General features: G+C 45.4%; 1 protein-coding gene across 2 annotated transcripts in view; it reads left to right on the plus strand.

Annotated features, from left to right (window-relative positions):
• The window catches only part of LOC129705911 (oxysterols receptor LXR-alpha-like), a 64,564-nt gene that overhangs the window by 20,888 nt on the left and 20,745 nt on the right, over positions 1-22,931 (plus strand). For both annotated transcript variants that reach the window (XM_055649832.1, XM_055649833.1), the window contains exons 2-5: positions 5,711-5,782; positions 9,879-10,088; positions 14,199-14,468; positions 18,249-18,454. In XM_055649832.1, coding sequence (XP_055505807.1) covers positions 5,749-5,782; positions 9,879-10,088; positions 14,199-14,468; positions 18,249-18,454 — 720 coding nt within the window. In that variant the 5' untranslated portion in view covers positions 5,711-5,748. The remainder of the gene's footprint in view (positions 1-5,710; positions 5,783-9,878; positions 10,089-14,198; positions 14,469-18,248; positions 18,455-22,931) is intronic.

Raw genomic sequence — 22,931 nt, forward strand, 5'->3', positions numbered from 1 at the left:
AAATCGGAAATGTCATTCTTATCTTAGTTTAGTTTAGAGATACAGCGTGGGAACAGGCCATTCGGCCCACAGTATCCGTGCCAACTAGCGATCAGCTCGCACACTAACACTATTCTACACACTAGGGCCAATTTAGAATTTTGCCAAGCCAATTGGCCTACAAACCTGTACGGCTTTTGAATGTGGGAGGAAACCGGAGCACCAGGAGAAAATTCACGAGGTTACAGGGAGAATATACCAGCTCTGTACGTACAGCAGACGTAGTCAGGATCGAACCTGGACATCTGCCGTTGTAAGGCAGCGACTCTACCACTGTGCCACCGTAGCGCCCTTGTTTCTTTGAAACCTGGATTAACCAAATATTACAATTTTGAAGGAAGGAATTAGAACCAGCTTGCTAGCACCAGTCCTTCACATATGCTGTTTAGTTAGGTCCATGCTGCTGCATTACCTGATTTTAAAATGATACTACTTTGACTACAAAGCACTTTTTGATAGCCTGGAAAGACACAGTTGCTTAGGAAATAAAGACCATCGAGACACTTTTTTTTAGGGAAACGGTTCGATTAAGGGGTAAAGGTTTACAGGCTAATGGTAACGAAATAGGAACAACAGACCCTCGTAATGAAGATCACGGAACCATTGGATTGTCATAAAAATTCATATGCTTCACAAATGCTCATTGAAGGGCAGGATCTGCCATCGTACCCATTCTTCTGTGCAACTCTAGACCCACCAAACTGGTTGATGCTTCGTGTCGGCTGAAGTTGTCCAGCACGTCACCCAGTTCATGGAAGGTCAGGGATGGCAGTAAATGTTGAACTTGCCAGCTACACATCGGGGAAAACATGGAATCTGTGGTGCTTCTGTCTTCATAACATAGAACTCTTTATGAATCACTGTCTTTTAATGCACAATTAAATTGAAGATTGACGTTTTGTTGTGGAGAAGTCCTGACTGCTAAGTGGGAATAGCATAGTTCAGGCCCCATGCTGGCGTGATGCTTGTGAGGTTCGTCAGGTGCTTGATGTGTACAATAGGGAGAGTAATGCCATTCATCACTTGTTTACAATGATTGGGTCACTAGTTTTCCCTGCACCAAAGATGTCATGAGCCAGTCACAAGGAAGCGTGTTTTCATCGCTCCCCATTCACTGCAGCTTGTGAATTAAAGAGCCACGCACTCATTATTCACACTTCTGCAACCTGCTGCACAAAACGCTGGAAGCTGCCTTCACTTTTGGAGGCTGTCACCATCGGCCAGTGTGACATTGGGTGCAGTGCACAGGCATGTCTATGGCAGCTAACCAGCTGGGTACATGCAGTGGAACATATATCCAACTTTTACCTTTCAAAAGCTTTCAAAGCTAAATACAATGATCAACATTTACATGGAAGCTGTCTGCTCCCTGATACCCAATCCCTGATGTCGGGTTTCTGTTGTTAAAGAACAGTCATTTGCTTGTGAGTTATATCAAGCTGGCTTCTGCGTGCCAGAAGCTGAGGCTCAGTTGAAGCATAAAGATGTTAGACGGCTTCTGGAAGTAGAAACCTGTACCGCTGAGAGCTGCCCAGAGGTGAAGCTCATTGCTGCCGGGCACCGTGTGATTCTTGCAGACTGGTAATGGAATGGCCATGCCGGGCACAAAGTCCTGCAAACGGCTGTTGGACTCCCCCATGCTCCTTGATATTTCCTTACATACTGTCAGGCAGAGGATGCACCAAGTATTTCACCATGCACCTGCCCTTCCACGTATGCCATCATCTGTGTATTATGGAGTGGTTTGCTGTTTGCACATCAGTTTTCCTGTGCACCTGTCTAGGGCTGGTCTGCAGATCTATCTACACGATAAGCACACCTCCAAATAGTCAGCTTGATTGTCAGCCAATAGTTGCTGCATTGTGATATTAAACAGAGTGGTGTAGCATCCAATAGGGCGGCACGGTGGCGCAGCGGTAGACTTGCAGCACCAGAGGCCTGGGTTCAATCCTGACCACGGGTGCTGTCTGTACGGAGTTTATACGTACTCCCCGTGACTGCCTGGGTTTTCTTTGGGATCTTACATTTCCTTCCACACGCCAAAGATGTACAGGTTTGTAGGTTCATTGGCTTGGCATAAATGTAAATTGTCCCTAGCATGAGTAGGATAGTGTTAATGTGCAAGGATTGTCGGTCGGTGTGGACTCGGTGAGCCAAAGGGCCTGTTTCCGCGCTGTATCACCAAACTAAACTATACACCTCCTCCTTTCTATCTTGCCGCTTCTCCCCTAAGGAATATGATTCTGACACAATTGCTAGGGGGAGATCTTCTCCGAAGTGTCTGTTTCAATAGATACTACAGTGGCACAACAGTGGTAACTGACTCGCATGGAGATACCTCTGGATAGACACTTTCATTGCTGTGAGGGAAGAATGTACAGTGTGTGTCCAAATACTTGCACACTTAGGTTATTCATCTTGTCCTTAGTGTGACACAGCAAGGATCTTAGTAATACTTTCTTCTTTGGTTTCAAGTTCAAAGATGATTGCATCCAAGTGTATTCTTTGGGCGGTGAGATGGTTGATGAGTCTCAGGAGGCATTCATTGATTCTAACAGTGGAGTCACATTGTCAGCTCACGTTTGTCAGTTTATCGCCACAAAGATTGTTTGCGGTAAAACAACAGTGGTTGAAGGGGTCACTTTTCTGGTCAGTAGAATGCATCCCAAAGAGAGGTGCTCAGTCAGGGTTACAGCTGCTAAATCACACATCTGCCTCAGGCAAGTGATCAGAGACAATATTAGAATTGTTGCCTAAATGTCAGGTCAGTGGAGGATCTTCCAGACATCACAACCCTGTTCCTATTCACTCTCCCTAAGGGCGGAACAGTGGTGTAGCTGGTAGAGCCGCAGCCTCACATCGCCAGGGAGCGGGATTCCATCCTAACCTTAGGTGCTGAATGGATGGAGTTTGCAAGTTCTCCCTATGACTGCGTGGGTTGCCTCCAGGTGCTCTGGCTTCCTCCCACATCGCAAAGATGTGTGTGTTTGTAGGTTAATTGTAAATTAACTGTAAATTGTAAATTGCCCTTAGTGTGTCGGGAGTGGATGGGAGAGTGGGATAAACTAGTGTGAACAGGCAAATTATGTGAACTCGGTTGGCCAAAGGGTCCAGTTCTAAGCTGCTTTCCTAAAGATGCACGTGCCTCGAGTTATTTTGATACGAGTGGCAATTGCACACCAGCTACCACACAAATCTGACAAGAATGGTATTAATAGGTCCTTGACCCCTATGACAGGGGACGTTGGTTTTTTACATGCCTTCACAGGTGACCATTTCTGCCTCTGCAGCGTGTTGACCCATTCCTTCTCTCCAGAGATGCTGCTTGTCCCGCTGAGTTACTCCAGTAATTTTGTGTCTATCTTTGGTTTAAACCAGCATCTGCAGTTCCTTCCGACACATGACGGCGGTTTTCATGGCGGTGGTGTCTGCGTCTGCGTGCATAGACCTGCGATCGTGTCACACCGATGCTCATCAGGAGAAGTATCCTCCCCCTGTCTGATGCTGGAGGCATGTTTCCAATGAGCATAGTGATCATATCTCCAGGGAGCAATTTAATTTCTTGGGAGACATCTTTAGTGACATTGTTTAACGACATGGTCCACATAAATAAACATTGGTCTCGGCCACAAGAGGGCGCCATCCCACTCTCCTTGCAATAACGTCTTGTGATATTTTGCAGCCACTTGTGAAGGCAGTCAGAACCTTGATTTAATATATCATCCAATAGATGGCACCTCCCGCACTACCCTGATGCTCAGCAGTGCAGTAGTCCCTCAACATATCGCTCCAAAGTGTAACATGCTTTTAGTGTATCCTTATAAATCATGTTTCTTGGGGTATCTAAATGTTATTAGTTGTTTAAGTTATGAGATTGGATGGAAGCTGCATACCAAATCTCGTTGCACCTATGTGCAATGACAATAAAAGATATTATTATTATTATTATTAGATAGACACAAAAAGCTGGAGTAACTCAGCGGGTCAGACAGCATCTCTGGAGGAAAGGAATAGGTGACATTTCAGGTCGAGACCTTTCTTCAGACTGAGAGTCAGGGGAAAGGGAAACGAGAGATTTAGACAGATATAGAACAAATGAATGAAAGATATGCTAAAAAGTAACGATGGTGAAGGAAACAGGCCACAACTGACAGACAGACAATGGGACTCAACAGGACGGCTTTGAAACTAGTACAATGACTTGGGTAGGGGAGAGTCAGAGAGAGAGGGGATGCAAGGGTTATTTGAGGTTAGAGAAATCAATATTCATACCGCTTGGTTGTAAGCTGCCCAAGCAAAATATGAGGTGCTGTTCCTCCAATTTGCGTTTGGCCTCACTCTGACAATGGGGGCAGGCCCAGGACAGAAAGGTCAGTATGGGGTTGGAAAGGGGGATTAAAGTGTTTGGCAACGGGGAGATCAGATAGAACTGAGCGAAGGTGTTCCGTGAAACGATCGCCCGGTCTACGATTGGTTTTGCAGATGTATATGAGTCCACAACTTGAGGTTGGAGGAGGTGCAAGTGAGCCTCTGCCTCACCTGAAAGGACTGTCGGGGTCCCTGGACAGAGTCGAGGGAGGAGGTATAGGGACAGGTGTTGCATCTCCTGTGGTTACAAAGGAAGGCACCCGAGGAGGGGTTGGTTTGGGGTGGGAAGAGACGAGTTAACCAGGGAGTTGCGGAGCGAACGGCCATTGCAGAGGCAGAAAGGGGTGGAGATGGGAAGATGTGATTAATGGTGGGATCCTGTTGGAGGTGGCGAAAATGTCAGAGGATTACGATGGCTGATGGGGTGAAATGTAAGAACGAGGGGGACTCTATCTCTTGTTGTGCTTCAACAGGTGTAAGGTAGAGAGAACACTGACCAGTTGCATCATGGCCTGGTTCGGCAAATCAAACATCCAGAAACAAAGCAGATTACAGAGAGCACTAGACAGTTTCAGCGACTGACCTCCACACCATCGAAGGGATCTATAGGAAGCACTGCCTCAAAAGGCAGCCAATATCATCAAACAGTCACATGACCCTGCTCTCACTGTTCCATACATTGAGAAGAGACATCTTCAACCTTGACCACCAAGTTGAAGAATGGCTTCTTACTGGCGACCATCAGGCTCTTGAACACTACGTAACACTAACCTCAGCTACAATTAACTTCTATGGACTCTTTGATTGAACTGCAGACTTTAGATTTATGGTACATTAGACATTTAAACACTCTTGACGCTTGACTTGACTCTTGGGATTAGATCAAGATCATGTCTCATTGAACGGCAGAGTGGGCTGGAGAGGCTTATGCTATTCATGAAGGTGAGTGGTAATGCAATGAGATTTACCTCTTAGTGACATTCCACTTTTTCAATGTAGTTTACATTGTACCAGTGTCTTGTGATAGTCTTCATAAGGATTGTATGCACTGCCTATTTATCTCTCCCTTTATATCTCTCACACCCCTTTTTCTCTCTTCTTCTCTCCCCCTCCTTTCGCCCCCCCTCTCCCCCCTTTCCCTCTCTTTTTCTTTTCTCTCTCTTTTTCTCTCTTTCTCTCTCTCTCTCTTTTCCTCTCTCATTCTGTACTGCATTCTCTTGCTCTTTCCTGCTTTCTCCTGTCTCCTTTGTGGCTGCCTGCTATCTGAGTTCTCAGTGATAACTTGTGGCTGCTTTTCTTGCAGGTTGTGGTACTGAGCTATAACCAAGTGTGGTAAGAAGGATGTCTGCAGTGTCTACCACTGATAATGATTATGGTAAGGCATTTTGTTCTTCAATATGACACTTTAACACCAACAAAATTATTTGATGCAAGTTTTTACATTTGTATGCACTCTTTCTATGTTTGCTTTCAAAATCGCATTACAGTATTCACATTAACCACTTACTCGTGCCCAAGTAGTTAAACAGAAGATTATGGAGGGGGAAGTGTGGAGGGATATAGAAAGAGGGAGGAGATCTGAGAGTCTTGGCTTGAGGGCAGGACCAATACAGTAGATGCTGGGCTTCACGGCAATCCTCCAGCTCAATGTCCTGACCACGGCATTATCTTTTCAGCAAGACTCTCAATCACAAACAGATACCTCAATGCCGCCACAGTCTTAAATTGCATCTAATGTTTCTTTACATGAGATCTGTCTTGGAAATGGCAAAAAAGTCAAGCAAATAACAGGATATGTTCAAGCAATAGAGCATAGGACCAGAAGTCAGCCGTTTAGCCCCTCGAGCCTGTCCTGCCATCCCAAATAAAATGGTTTAAGAAGGAACTGCAGATGCTGGATAATCGAAGGTACACAAAAATGCTGGAGATACTCAGCGGGTGCAGCAGCACCAATGGAGCAAAGGAAATTGGCAACATTTTGGGCCGAAACCCTTCTTCAGACCTGTTATTGAATTTCACAGACTCATGCTTTTTCTCCACAGATGCTGCCTGACCTGCTGAGTTACTCCAGTACTTTGTGTCTATCCACAGTTGGCTTTATATCTATATATCCCTTAATATTAGGTATTAACTAAAATATCTAAATTAACCATTTCCTGTGCATCAATTGGTGTTTAACTTCACTAGGGACACAAAGGTTTGCTACTGCCATTCCTCTGTGCCTGCCTCTAATTTTTAGACTATGCACCCAACCAGTGGAAATAATTAATATGTATTTAACCTTCCAGTTATCTTGCACACTTCAGTCATACAAGTTACTAAAATCTCAGGAAAACAACCCTAGTTTATATATGTTTCAGTATGACTGCCTGGGTTTCCTCTGGGTGCTCTGGTTTCCTCCTATTTTACAAAGACACATAGGTTTGTAGGTTAATAGGCTTCTGTAAATTGTCAATAGTGTGTAGGATAGACAATAGACAATAGGTGCAGGGGTAGGCCATTCAGCCCTTCGAGCCAGCACCGTCATTCAATGTGATCATGGCTGCCCATCCCCAATCAGTACCCCGTTCCTGCCTTCTCCCCATATCCCCTGACTCCGCTATCTTTAAGAGCCCTATCTAGCTCTCTCTCGAAAGTATCCAGAGAACCTGCCTCCACCGCCCTCTGAGGCAGAGAATTCCACACTCACAACTCTCTGTGAGAAAAAGTGTTTCCTCATCTCCTTACCTCTTATTCTTAAACTGTAGCCCCTGGTTCTGGACTCCCCCAACATCGGGAACATGTTTCCTGCCTCTAGCGTGTCCAAACCCTTAATAATCTTATATGTTACAATAAGATCCCCTCTAATCCTTCTAAACTCCAGAGTATACAAGCCCAGCCGATCCATTCTCTCAGCATACGACAGTCCCCCCATCCCGGGAATTAACCTAGTAAACCATGCACTCCCTCAATAGCAAGAATGTCCTTCCTCAAATTAGGAGACCAAAACTTCACACAATACTCCAGGTGTGGTCTCACTAGGGCGCTGTACAACTGCAGAAGGACCTCTTTGCTCCTATACTCAACTCTTCTTGTTATAAAGGCCAACATGCCATTCGCTTCCTTCACCGCCTGCTGTACCTGCATGCTTACTTTCATTGACTGACGAACAAGGACCCCCAGATCCCGTTGTACTTCCCCTTTACCCAACTTGACACCATTTAGATAATAATCTGCCTTCCTGCTTTTGCTACCAAAGTGGATAACCTCACATTTATCCACATTAAACTGCATCTGCCCACTCACCCAACCTGTCCAAGTCACCCTGCATTCTCATAGCATCCTCCTCACAGTTCACACTGCCACCCTGCTTTGTGTCATCTGCAAATTTGCTAATGTTACTTTGAATCCCCTCATCTAAATCATTGATGTATATTGTAAATAGCTGTGGTCCCAGCACCGAGCCTTGCGGTACCCCACTAGTCACTACCTGCCATTCTGGAAGGGACAAGTAAATCCCTACTCTTTGTTTCCTGTCTGCCAACCAATTTTCTATCCATGTTAACACTCTACCCCCAATACCATGTGTCCTAATTTTGCCCACTAATCTCCTATGTGGGACCTTATCAAATGCTTTCTGAAAGTTCAGGAACACTACAACCACTGGATCTCCCTTGTCCATTTTCCTAGTTACATCCTCAAAAAATTCCAGAAGATTAGTCAATCATGATTTCCCCTTCGTAAATCCATGTTGACTAGGACCGATCCTGTTACTGTTATCCAAATGTGCCGCTATTTCATCTTTTATAATTGACTCCAGCATCTTCCCCACCACCGATGTCAGGCTAACTGGTCTATAATTCCCTGTTTTCTCAATCCTGCCTTTCTTAAAAAGCTGGATGACATTAGCTACCATCCAATCCACAGGAACTGATCCTGAATCTATAGGACATTGGAAAATGATCACCAATATATCCACGATTTCTAGAGCCACTTCCTTAAGTACCCTGGGATGCAGACTATCAGGCCCTGGGGATTTATCAGCCTTCAGTCCCATCAGTCTATACAATACCATTTCCTGCCTAATGTGGATTTCCTTCAGTTCCTCCGTCACCCCAGATCCTCTGGTCACTAGTACATGAGGAAGATTGTTTGTGTCCTCCTTAGTGAAGACGGATCCAAAGAACCTGTTCAACTCATCTACCATTTGCTTGTTCCCGATAATAAATTCACCTTTTTCAGTCTTCAAGGGTCTAACTTTGGTCTTAACTATTTTTTTCCTCTTTACATACGTACAGAAGCTTTTACTATCCTCCTTCATATTCTTGGCTAACTTACCTTCGTACCTTATCTTTTCTCCCCGTATTGCCTTTTTTTTTATTATCTTCTGCTCTTTAAAACATTACCCAAACCCCGGCTTCCCCCATCTTTGCTATGTTAACTTCTCTTTTATTTTTTATACTGTCCCTGATTTGTCAGCCACGGTCATCCCTTACACCAGAGGATGTAAGGGTGATTGCAGTCATCATGGACTATCTTTCCATGAAGTTTGCCTGCTCCCCCTCATGTATCATAGTCCCCTTTAAAACTGTAACAAAACACCTATTTGTTGCCCTTCCAAAGATTAAACCTGACCATATTAAATATACCTCCTAATGTCCTTAACCTCAAGTTCCTTTATCATGCCAATTTTAACTCGTGATTCAACTTGCACCCTATATCCAGGTTACTGTTTGGGGGCCTGTAGATAAATCCCATTCGGGTCTTTTTACCCTTACAATTCCTTAGTTCTATCCATACTGACTCCACATCTCCAGTTTCAATGTCACCCCTTGCAAGGGACTGAATTCCATTCCTCACCAACAGAGCTACACCACCCCCTCTGCCCACCTGTCTGTCTTTTTGATAGGAGGTATATCTTTGAATATTCAGTTCCTAGCCCTGGCCCTCTTGCAGCCATGTGTCTGTTTATCCCACAACGTCATACTTGCCAACTTCTAACTGAGCCTCAAGCTCGTCCACTTTATTTCTTATACTTCGCGCATTCATATACAACATTTTGACCTCGGTATTCACCTACCCTCTCGCACCGCTCACAATTGGCCCTGACCTTACTCTCTTATCCCTTCTCGAACTTTTCTTCCCATTAATTTGGGAGTCTTTTGTAACTTTTCCTGTACTCACTTCCCCTTCAACTCCATCTTTATACTCCCAATTTGTCAATCCCTCCCCTCCCATTATTTAGCTTAAACCCACACGTGTAGCCTTGAAAACCTGCCTGCCAGAACGTCCGTCCCCCTCCAGTTAAGGTGTAACCCGTCCCATTTGTACAGGTCATCCCTACCCCAGAGGATGTAAGCGTGATTGCAGTCATCATGGACTCGGTGGGCTGAAGTGCCTGTTTCCACGCTGTATCATAAAAAAATAAAATACAATAAAAACCTATTTGTTGCATTCCAAAATAAGATTTATAAATATTTTGTGTCTTGTAGGAGAAAGATTTTTTCTGCACATACCGACCTCACTGGTTGACCAGAACAGGACTCAACCAGACGGCAGGCTTTGGAAAGACCAAGACATTGGGAGGAAAGCAAGATCTCAGCACAATTACTCGGGGTCCCATGACGGAGCAGCTCACAGCTACTGGAATGGAAGTGTGAAAATAGAAAACAGCCTCTTCTTTTCAGCCAGCCCAAACCTTGGTGAGGCACTGACCACCTGTGTCTCAGTCGGTTCCTTCCCATATCAGATCCATGCACCACAGAGGAAATAGAGGAATGGCACTGATGGTGATGGTGGGCGGTGGTCAAGGAGTTTATTTTTAAATTGAAAATACCAAGCGTAGGCCATTCGCCCTTCCAGCCAGCACCGACAATCAATAGCTCCCATTTCCTACTTTTCTGCCGCTCTCCCTGAGTTAAGACGAGCTAAATCCCCCTCATATTACCCCTAAACTTCTGTGCCTTAATTCTGAAGTCATGTCCTCTTGTTGAATCTTCCCTTTTCCTCAAAGGGAAAAGCTTGTCCACATCAAACTCTGTACTTCCCCCAACATCGGGAACATTTTTCCTGCATCTACCCAGCCCAATCCCTTAAGAATTTTATAAGTTTCTATAAGATCCCCTCTCATCCTTTTAAATTCCAGTGAATATAAGCCCAGCAGATCCATTCTTTCATCATATGTCAGTCCTGCCATCCTGTGAATTAACCTGGTGAACCTACGCTGCACTCCCTCAATAGCAAGAATGTCCTTCCACCAATTAGGAGACCAAAACTGCACACAATACTCCAGGTGCGGTCTCACCAGGGCCCTGTACCACTGCAGTAGGACCTTCTTGCTCCTAAACTCAAATCCTCTCGGCAACATGTAATTTGCTTTCTTCACTTTATATTTCAATATCATCAAGCAATCCCAGTGCCCCACTAATTATTTCTATCCTCTTACTGTTCCTGTCAACTTACCACAGAGCTACCACTCACCTTTACACCATAGGTAATTTACCTACCAAACACATTGATTTAGAAACATAGAAACATAGAAAATAGGTGCAGGAGGAGGCCATTCGGCCTTTTCGAGCCAGCACCGCCATTCATTGTGATCATGGCTGATCGTCCCCTATCAATAACCCATGCCTGCCTTCTCCCCATATCCCTTGATTCCACTGGCCCTTAGAACTATCTAATGCCCCTGCCCCACTTAGGAAACCTGAACGGAAACCTCTGGAGACTTTGCGCCCCATCCAAGGTTTCCGTGCGGTTCCCAGAGGTTTTTGTCAGTCTCCCTACCTGCTTCCACTGCCTGCAACCTCCGGCAACCACATGCAACCTCCGGGAACCCCACGGAAACCTTGGATGGGGCGCAAAGTCTCCAGAGGTTTCCGTTCAGGCTTCCTAAGTGGGACGGGCATTACTCTCTCTTAAATCCATCCAGTGACTTGGCCTCCACTGCCCTCTTTGGCAGGGAATTCCACAAATTCACAACTCTCTGGGTGACAATGTTTGTTCTCACCTCAGTCTTAAATGGCCTCCCCTTTATTCTAAGACTGTGGGCCCCTGGTTCTGGACTCACCCAACATTGGGAACATTTTTCCTGCATCTAGCTTGTCCAGTTCTTTTGGGACGTGGGAAGAAGCTGGATGCCCAGGGGAAGCCCATGCAGTTACTGTGTAACCTCCACAGGGGCAGCACTGGAGAGCAAAATTGAACCTGGCACATTGGAGCTGGGAGAGAGCAGTCCCATTAGCTCACTATGGGGTGGGATAAGTAGACCAGCAAAGGTGAGTGACCAAGGCCAAGAGAGGGTACAACCAGGAAGGGGAAGGATTGAGAAGAGAGTTATTAAGGCGAGGTTTGGGGAAGATCAGTGAGGAATAGGGTTAGATGAGGGAGGGAGAAGGTGAGAAATCTCTAATTGTTGCGTGCTGTAAAATGCCCCATTGACAGACGAGTTGCTGCTCCTCGCTCGGCTTCACTGGGACAGTGGAAAAGGGCAGAATATGAGTGAGAGTGGATAATGCATTCTGGAAAACACCAGAAGATAGAAACATAGAAACATAGAAAAATAGAAATTAGGTGCAGGAGTAGGCCATTCGGCCCTTCGAGCATGCACCGCCATTTAATATGATCATGGCTGATCATCCAACTCAGTATCCCGTACCTGCCTTCTCTCCATACCCTCTGATCCCCTTAGCCACAAGGGCCACATCTAACTCCCTCTTAAATATAGCCAATGAACTGGCCTCAACTACCCTCTGTGGCAGAGAGTTCCAGAGATTCACCACTCTCTGTGTGAAAAAAGTTCTCCTCATCTCGGTTCTAAAGGATTTCCCCCTTATCCTTACGCTGTGACCCCTTGTCCTGGACTTCCCCAACATCGGGAACAATCTTCCTGCATCTAGCCTGTCCAACCCCTTAAGCAGGAGTCGGCCACACGAGGGCTATTAACTTGCCCTGTCATTCAATGTGATGCCGGCTGATCTACCTCCCCATAGCCCTCAATTCCCTGCAAAGATTCAACTGCCTTAAATACGGATCTAGTCCCCACAACTCACTGGGGTAGAATAGCAGACGCTCGCTACCCTCTGCAGGAAGACATTTCTACATACCTACTTCCTAAATGATCTTAGATAGACAAAAGACAAAAGTGCTGGAGAAACTCAGCGGGTGCAGCAGCATCTGTGGAGTGAAGGAAATAGGCAACGTTTCGGGACGAAACGTTGCCTATTTCCTTCACTCCATAGATGCTGCTGCACCCGCTGAGTTTCTCCAGCACTTTTGTCTACCTTCGATTTTCCAGCATCTGCAGTTCCTTCTTAAACTCTCCCAAATGATCTTATCCTGTCCACTCATTCAGAAGTGAAAACATCTCAACATCTACCCTGTCTCAGGAACCGGAGCAAAACACTTCAACTCCCCCTCCCATTCCCACATTGACCTTTCTGGCCTAGGCTTCCTCCATTGTCAGAGTGAGGCCCAACGCAAATTGGAGAAACAACACCTCGTATTTCCCTTGGGCAGCTTACAGCCCAGCGGTATGAACGCTGACTTCTCCAACTTCAAATAACCCTTGCTTTTCTTGGTCCTCCAAAATATTCCAAATGGAATTTAAACTGGAGGTGGTGAAGGGAGGACTTAAGCCAGAAATGGTTATTGGGAAGAAATTGTAAAGCTTTCCCTATCTCTCTCTCTCTATCCCCTCCCCCTTCCCACTTCTCCGACCAGTCTTACTGTCTACGACTACATTTTATCTCTGTTTGCTTTATTGTTTCCTTCCCCCAACAAACAATCTATTCTACTTTTCCCCTGATCTCCATTCCCTTTGTCCTGTCTTCACACCTTATACTTCCTTATCTATATACTTTTTCTATGTACCTCCCACTCCCCTGTCAACAGTCTGAAAAAGGGTTTCCGCCTGAAACGTCTCTCCAGAGATGCTGCCTGTCCCGCTGAGTTACTCCAGCATTTTGTGTCCATCTTCGGTGTAAACCAGCATCTGCAGTTCCTTCCTACACAACCTAGCAATTATGCTGCCATATTAGATTGTAGATATGCTAAAGTGAAACTTGGCAAGGGGGTTGTGGGGGAGGGGCGGATGGTTGTTAGTAATATGATCTAATAAGAGGAAAAATTTGGCGGGACTAATGGGAGGAAGGAACGAGATTCAGATGAGAGTAGCACATTGGACCAACGGATGATTGAAGGAACTAGAAGTAAAAGTCGGTAATGGGAGTGGTTTAGTTTAGTTTTTTTTTTAGTTTAGTTTAGAGATACAGCGTAGAAACAGGCCCTTCGGCCCACCAGGTCCACACCGACCAGTGATCTCCATACATTAACACTATCCTACACACCCTAGGGCCAATTTTTACATTTACCAATCCTTTTTTTTTTATTTTTTTTTTTTTTATTAGAAGTATGGTAAATTACAATACTACACAACACATATATCTTAATACATTTTTTGTACCGCTTCATTTTTTTTTGAGCTTTAAGAAAAAGATAGAAGTAAAGAAAGTGCGCAAGAGTCGTGAAGTGTGTTGTAGAAGGAACTTCTTCGGAGAATTGGCAAATTTCACCGGCAGCCATCAGCGAATGATGTTGGTAGGAGGACTTCTCGGAGAATTGGCAAATCTCACCGGCAGCCATCAGCGAATGATGTCACCCATGAATGGTCACCACAGAGCACGTGTTCATTGCATGTAATGTGTTCTCTCACTCACTGCTCACAGGGTGAGGACTGCCCTGTGTCGATGCTTCTCGTTCCACTTCTCGATCCTGTCACTCACTGTGTCCCCTGTGGTGTTCACTTCCATCAGCAGAGCAGCATGTTGGGAAGAGGAAGAAAGGGCCTGCCCCGAAGATGTTGGGGAATGAGCTGTGCAGCGTGTGTGGGGACAAGGCCTCCGGCTTCCACTACAATGTGCTGAGCTGCGAGGGCTGCAAGGGCTTCTTTCGACGGAGCGTGATCAAGAGCGCACAGTATTCCTGCAAGAACGGCGGCCAGTGCGAAATGGATTTGTACATGCGCAGGAAGTGCCAGGATTGTCGGCTCCGGAAATGTCAGCAAGCGGGAATGTTGGAACAATGTGAGTCTTCAAAGACAAACAATGGCTGGTCGTGTGAAGCCTGAACGCAACAAAGGTCACACTTTGGCTTGCACCATTGTGGTCTGGTTTACCTAGAATAATTGACAATGTATCGTGTATTTTGTTGTGTTATTGCCTTTAATGTGCCTATAAAGTTGCAGGCAAGAAGAATTCTGTTGTTTTGGTCCAAGTGCTTATGTCAACTAAACACACTTGACTGGAGGCAGAGCAGGAATAACTGAGAGACATAGAGTTTCCTAAGAAAATGGGACGAAAGCACAGATATATTTAGGGAAATTGCCATGAAATAGATGGACATAGTGATACGAGCCAATGTTTATTTACCAAGGGAGAGAGAGACTGAAGACATATCATAGTGCTGATATCTCCCTGAGAAATAGAGATTGACACCCCCAAATTTCAGATGTGTTATGTTCATAAGTTATAGGAGCAGAATTAGACCATTGGGCCCATTAGATCTACTCAGTCATTCAGTCATATTTGATCACAACCTCATTCTCCTGGATCTCCCCATAACCCCTGACACACGTACTAATCACCAATTTGTCAATCTCCGCCTTAAAAATATCCATTGACTTGGCCTCTGTAGCAATGAATTCCACACATGTACCACCCTCTGACTAAAGAAATTCCTCCTCGCCGCCTTTCTATAGGTATGTCCTTTTATTTTGAGGCAATGGCCTCTGGTCCTAGACTCTCCCACTAGTGAAAGCATCCTCTCCACATTTACTCTATCCAGGCCTTTCACTATTTGGTAAGTTTCAATGACGTCCCACCTCATTCTTCTAAACTCCAGTGAGTTCTGGCCCAGTGCCTTCAAATGCTCATCATATGTGAACCCAATCATTCCTGGGATCATTCTCGGAAACCTCTGGAACCTCTCCAATGCCAGCACATCCGTCTTCAGGAATGGGGCCCATAACTGCTCACAATCCTCCATATGCGGTTCTGACCAGTGCCTAATAAATCACATCCCTTTTTTAATATTCTAGTACAGTCGACATAAATGCTACCATTGGATTGGCCTTGCTTACTACCAATTTGACTTGCAAATTAACTTTTCGGGAGTCCTGCACCAGCTCTCCCGCGTCCATTTGCACCTCCGATTTCTAAATTATCTCCCCATTTAGAAAATAGTCTACACCATTATTCATAATACCAAACAGCAGTAATCCACCTTTTGCTATGCTGTATTCCATCTGACACTTCTTTACCCAATCTCCCAACCTACCCTTCTGCAGAGTCTCTGCTTTCTCTACACTACACGTGCCCCCACCTATCTTCGTATCATCTGCAAACGTGGCCACAAAGCCTTCAATTCCCTCGTCCAAATCATTGATATATATACAGTGAAAGTAGCGGCTCCAGCATCAATTTCATTGTTCTATCTGGGACAATAAAACACTCTTGACATTGCTAGTCAATGGTAGCCAAGCAGAAAAAGCCCCCTTTATTACCACTCTTTGCCTTCTGCCATTCAGCCAACCTGCCATCCATGCTAGTATTCTCTCGCTGACACCATGGGCTCTCATCTTCTTTAGAAGACTCATGTGCAGCATCTTATCAAAGGTCTTCCAGGAAAACAACACCCACTGACTCTCTTTAGTTTATCGAGTGGGGGAGGAGCCATCTTGGGGATCAGCTGCTAACCAGCAGCCGTCCATTTAATCCATTTTTTTCCCCAGTTTTTAGTAAGTCTTGTTTTTTGCCTGTAGGAGAAATGGACTTCTTAATGTGGGGGGTATGGGGCAATTTTACTTCTAGGCCCCTACCTGGTCGGTGAGGCAGCTTTTTCTCTGGGCTGCCCGTCAACCCGTCCTCGTGGCCTACCAGCGGGCTTGGAGCGCCGTTTCCTGGCAGGGACCGCCCAGCACCTCGGCTTCGTTGGCGGCACAGCGCTGGAGCGCTATCGTGGGCGATGTCTTGCCTGGGTCGCCGCACTGGATCGATGCGCTGGAGCTCCGGTGAGCTGTGACCGCCGTGGTCAACGCCTCCGGTCTGCGGAGCGGAGCGGGCGGCGCCGACTTTAACATCGGGAGCCTGGGAGCTCCAACCCAGTGCGTCCCTGTCGGCTTCGGAAGCCGACATTCTCCTGCTGGGAAGCGGCCATTCCAGGTGGCCCAGCCACTGTGAGGACTCTCCCGACGCCGGGGCAACTCCACCCGGCCAGAACGGCCAGGAACATCGGGCCTTCGTAGAGGCAACAGCGGTGGCCTCAATAGGCCTGACTTTTGGGAGAACTGGGGCTGGGGACTGGACTTTGTGCCTTCCCCCACAGTGGTGACCACATGGGGGGATGATTTTACTGTGTCTAATTACTATGTTAGCCTGTGTCCAAGATGGCTGTCGGGAGAGTGGACGCTGGCACGCTTTAGCTGCCGCTGCTCTCTCTTCACATTGTGTTTTTTGATTTTTTTGATTTAGTGTCTTTGGAGCGATTTTTATCTTTAATTTGTATATTGATGATGTCCTTATTATTTCCTTATTATTTATTTTTCTCCGACTATATGTTTTTTTTCTCTTCTGTTAATCTTTGTAAGGTGTCCTTGAGATTTGAAAGGCGCCCGAAAATAAAATTTATTATTATTATTATTATTATCCTGCTATTTCAAAGAATTCCAACAGGGTGGTCAGGTAAGATCTCCCTTTAACAAGACTTTGGCCTATTTTATCGTGTGCTTCTTAAGTACTCAGTACTCATCATTTATAATGCCCTCTAAAATCTTACCAACCACTGAAGTAAGGCTAACCGACCTATAGGCTCCACGTTTCTGCTTTGCTCCCTTCTTGAACAGCGGAGTAATATTACAATCATCTGGAACCACTCCTGACTCAAGTGATTCTTGAAAGATCACTACTCTCAATCTCACTAGACATTCATAATCTCTAAAGCCACTTCTTTCAGACCACTCGGGTATAGCTCACCTGGTCCAGGTGACTGATCCACCTTCAGAACGTTCAATTCCCAAGCACCTTCTCCTTCATAATAGCCACTAATTTCCACCCCCTGATTTGAATTTCTGGCACATTCGTTCCACCGTGCGGAATGATGTTAAAAACCTATTTAATGAATCTGCCATTTCTTTATTGGGCATTATCACTTCTACAGCATCATTTTCCAGCAGGCCAATGTCCACTCCTCTTTCTTACTCTTTATATCTCTGAAGAAACTTTTGCTTTCCTCTTTTATTGGCTAGATTACATTCATATTTCATCTTTTCTCCCCATCTTCTCATCTTTTCTTCGATTGTTTTTTAAAAGCTTCCCATTCCTCTAGCTTCTCACTAATCTTGGCAACGTTATATGCCTTCTCTTTTGGTTTTATTCTCTTTGACTTCCCTTGTCGGCCATGGTCACCTCATTCTCCCGTTAGAATCTTTCTTCCTCTTTGGAATGAAAAGATCCCGCTCCTTTGGAATTGTTCCCCGGAATTCCTGCCATTGCTGTTGAGCAATGGTGGTTACAGAAGCATGAGAGAGGAGATGGCTAAAGTTGATTGGAAAGGTATCCTAGCAGGAATGATGGTTCCTTGAGGAACAAAGACCAGTCCACAGGCCAGTGTAAGGCTTCCTGCTTTCTGTAAGATATGCTTTGACATAGACAGGTCAGTGTATAATATCTCACAAAGAGAAAAACCAGTACAAGTTCCCACAATTTCTGAGTGACAACCAGTCAGTGTTCAGCTATTCCCCTCTTAGAGAGTGAGTGAGTGAAACCGAGTAGGTGTCAATCTGTGCTGAAGTTTATGCTCACTTCCAGGTGTCCTGTCGGAAGAACAGATTCGACGGAAGAAAATGAAGAAGCTGGAGGAAGAAGTGCTGAAAGCAGTGAAGGTGACCCCAGGTTCTCTGTCTGGCTGGGACATTCCAATACTCAATGTGGCACAAGTTGAGATGATCAGAAGACTGGTCACTGCACAACAACAGTGCAACAAGCGTTCCTTTAGTGACCGACTGAAAGTGACTGTAAGTTTTGTGCTCTGTAGTGACATTTAGGAGAAACATTGAAGCATAAACCTCCTCAGTGGCACAGTATATCCTGCGACCAGAATGTACTGGGTTGTCATCACTGGTCAAAACCAGCGATGTATCGATTATAGTGCTTGGACGGCTGTTATTTATGCCTCACTACAAAATGATGAGAGCAAATTCCAGTCTGAAGCTCCAGTGGAATACAAACTGACCACTGCAGTGTGGGTGGAGCGGTGCAGAGGGACCACTGCTGCGTGGGTGGGGCAGCGCAGTGCAAAGGTCCTATAGCGAGCAAGACAGATCACTCGACGAAAAAGACGTAGTACGGTCATGGGCAGATTCATGGGTAATTTTCGGCCCCATTTCCGTAACCGGCTTCCGTCTCAGCATCAAAGATCCCGTAGCGGAGCAAAGATACTAGTGCGGAGACGGAAGCCGGTTACGGAAACATCCTCGTAAAAATCAAAGTTATTTGGTAAACATCTTCTCCTCATTTTCAGAATTATAATTTATTAACACAAACTGTTCCCCCGCAACGTTGATTACACTGTGAGTCAGGTCGGGTTACTGAAATGGATGAAAAAAAGGCCCACGTTCCGCTTTGTTGCGTACTACACGTTAGTCCATTGCATTTAGCAGGAGTGGTCTATCTTGCTTGCTATAGGATCTTTGACGCAGAGGGACCACTGCAGTGTGGGAGGGGCAGTGAAGAGGGACCATTGCAATGTATGAGGAGTGGTGCAGAGGGACCACTGCAGCATGGGGGGGGGGGGGCAGCTCGGGGACCACTGCAGTGCTAAGAAGCAATTCAGGGCTAGCACTGCAGTGTTGAGGGGTAATACAGGGGAAACACTGCAGTGTTAGGGCCATAGTTCAGGGGGAGTACTGCACTGTTAGGGGGCAGTGCTGAGGGAGTGCTGCAGTGTTAGGGGGAAATATGAGGGGCCAGTACTGAGGGAACACTGGGGTTTGAAGGAACATTGCAGTGTGAGGGTGCATCTGGAATTATTTTAACTAACATATGGGGAGCCAGTGGGTAATTCCTAAATGTGTGCTTCACATCATTATTCAACAGTGAGTATGACCTGGGTGATGGTGAGATGAGGGAGGACTGGTGTTAATATTAAGAAGGATAAAATGTGTTGGGTGCATTGAAAAACATTCATGTGGATAAGTATCCATGGGCGGATATAATCTATCCCAGGATTAGATTGTTGATGTCATGACAGAGATCTTTGTCTCTTCTTTAGTTACAGACAAGGTCCCAAACCATTGGTGAATAGTTCCATTGTTTAAGAAGAGCAATGGTGACAAACCAGGAAATTATAGGCCAATTACGTCAATTATTGGAGAAGATCCTTAGGGACAGAATTCACTCATATTTGGAAAATATATGGAAGCAAAGTACTCGTTTAGTACCTCACCTACATCCTCCGACTACAAGCATAGTTTCCTTCCATAATATTTGAGTGGTCCTATCTTCTCCCTGATCGTTTTCTTATTTTTTAACGTACATATAAAAAGCTTTAGGGGTTTCCCTTCATCCGACTTGTCAACGACATTTCATAGACCCTTCTGACCTTTCTAATTGGCCGCTTGAGTTCTTTCCTGCTCACTTTATCTTCCTCATACCCTGTCTGACGTCATCTTCCTAAACCTGACATACACTTCCCTTTTCTTCATGTCAAAGTTTACAACCTCCTTGGTCATCCACGGTCCCCTTACCTTGCCGTCCTTATCCCCTCCTCCTTGCTGGAACACTTGACATTTATTTGCTCTTCGCATTGACTCAAACTGAAGTTGCTCAGCTGAACAAAAATGAAGGATGGACCACCTTAAGTCAACCAAGGAAACGTATTTGGACATTGTCATTTTCCTCCACGCCCTGTAGGCCTTGCAAAATGCTGGTCATGGTAGAAACATAAGTGACATACCTATCTGGCATTGTCCTCGCCAATACACTTGTTGTGGATGTGTCATCATAAAGTTCTTGTGGAGCCAAGTTCAGTCTTCAGACTGAGGATAACTTCCATTGTTCTGCATGCTTCCATTCTCCCTTCATCCTTCATGACCTTCCTAAAATGTGGTGACCAGAACTCTGGTTTTGGCCTGACAAATAAAGAATTGTGTAAACTGAGGTCAGAAGAGCTACCCTGATTTAACAAGGCAGCACAGTTGTTACAGCCATGGCTTCACTGCATCAGAGACGCGGGTTTGATCTTGAGCTCGGGTGAAGTCTGTGTGGAGTTTGCTCATTCTCCTTGTGACTGCTTGTGTTTCCACCGCGTGTTCCGGAAGCACATCCCACATCCAAAAAATATGCGTGGGATTGTAGGTTAATTGGCCTCTGTAAAGTGACATCAGAATAGAGGCATGTTTATCAGATTGAAAGATAGTGCTATTCCCACATGTTGATTCTGGCTCCACTACCAGAATCTGGGAGCACAAAAACATGGAGGTTGTGCTGAACCTTTATCAGAAACCAGTGAGGCCACAAATGGAGTTCTGGTCACCACATTTTAGTCGGGATATGGAGGTCAATGAGCGGATATAGAAAAGATTTCCTGGAGTGGTTCCAGAGACAAAGCACTCCAGTGAAAATCATGGGCTGCTGTGGCTGGGCTGGTTTTCATTCGAGCGAAGGAGGTGAGAGGGGGGTACAAATGGCCGGAGTAAGTCAGTGGGTCAGGCAGCATCTCAGGAGAATAGGACCAGGTGACGTTTCGGGGCGAGACCCTTCCCAAAACGTCACCTATTCCTTCAGTTTAAACTAGCATCTACAGTTCCTCCCTCCACGGGTGAGAGAGGTGGGGTTGGATCTGAGTGTTTCAAATGAACAGGCTTGGAGTAGGCAGATGGATAGAAGCTTCTCACCGTTCAAGGATGGGGGAACAATGTGAAAGGTGGAAGAAATGGTGGGATTGTGCGAGAGAGATGTGAAGAGAGGGAGATGGGAAATGTCAGAGGATCTTTATATCCAGAGTAATCATGATCGAAAACTTACTTCTTTAAAGGTACTGGAAATTGAACCAATCAAAGTTTTCAAAAGAGAATTGAAGTTCTAAAAAAAAACAATTTAGATTCTTGAATGTATAAATAAAAATGTAGGCTTTTAAATTCCAATGGATTCGGGCTGGCCACTTCACAATTCAGCCATGCCTACGCTTTAAGATGCCATCTCCCATATGCCATCTCCCATATGCCATCGTTGCACCTGATGCATTGTATCCCTGAAGTCTATTCCTACTTTCTTTCCTATTTGTATTCATGCAGCTATTACCCTTCAAACGTATCTACTTCACTATTGCAACTGGTTTATTATTGAAATCATTGTTGACTTCAGGAAGACCAGAGGTGGCAGACATACCCCCATCCACATAAACGGGACTGAGGTGGAGCGCGTCTCCAACTACAAATTCCTCTGGGTACACATCTCAGAGGATCTGTCCTGGTCCCTCAATACCACCAAATTGATCAAAAAGGCGTAGCAGCGCCTTTACTTTCTGAGGAGGCTTAAGAAAGCTCACCTGTCCCCCCAGATCTTGTCCAACTTCTACCGCTGTACCATCGAAAGCATCCTGACCACCTGCTTCACGGTATGGTACAGCAGCTGCACCGCAGCTGACAGGAAGGCGTTGCAACGGGTGGTGAAAACCGCTCAGCACATCATTGGTGCCCCGCTCCCTGCCATGGATGCCCTCCACCGCAAACGGTGTCTGAGGCGGGTCGGGAAAATCATTAAGGGCCCCTCTCACCCTAAACCACGGACTATTTGCCCTCCTCCCATCAGGGAGGCGGTACAGGAGCCTCAGGTCTCGCACAAGCAGGCTGAGGAACAGCTTTTTCAATAACACCATTACACTGCTGAACTCAGAGTCCCGTCGCTAGCTATCTTTAGACTCTCCCATTTGTATACACCTATTTGCCTATGTACCAGTTTTAATTTATCCACAACCCACACATTGTTAACCAGTATTTTTAATTTTAATTGTATGCTTATTTTGTATTTTCATTTTTACTTCTACTATCTTGCACTATGACTATGACCAGATGCTAAACTGCATTTCGTTGTACCTATACTCGTATTTGTGCAATGACAATAAAGTTGAATCGAATTGAATAATTCATCCAACAAGTTGACTTGCTGTGAACGGCATCAGGCTGGTGCAGGATACTCGACACAAGTTGCTGTGCTGACTTTGACTTCTTAACCTATTTAACCCTGTGCCAAATAACTTTGTCCTGAACTAATTGCATGAAACTTTTCCCCACAGTATATTGGTCCAGTGACCAAGTACAACTCTTTCTTTTGAATAAGGTGCAACATTTGGAGCCCTCCAAGCCTGGAACACCATTCTCATAACTAACGAGGATTTGGGGGATTGTGTCCCATTGTTTCTGAAGAAACGTTACCTATCCATGTTCTCCAGAGATGTTGCCTGACCCGCTGAGTTACTCCAGCACTTTGTGT

The sequence above is a fragment of the Leucoraja erinacea genome, chromosome 18, assembly GCF_028641065.1.
Source record: "Leucoraja erinacea ecotype New England chromosome 18, Leri_hhj_1, whole genome shotgun sequence".
Classification (NCBI taxonomy): Eukaryota; Metazoa; Chordata; class Chondrichthyes; order Rajiformes; family Rajidae; genus Leucoraja; species Leucoraja erinaceus.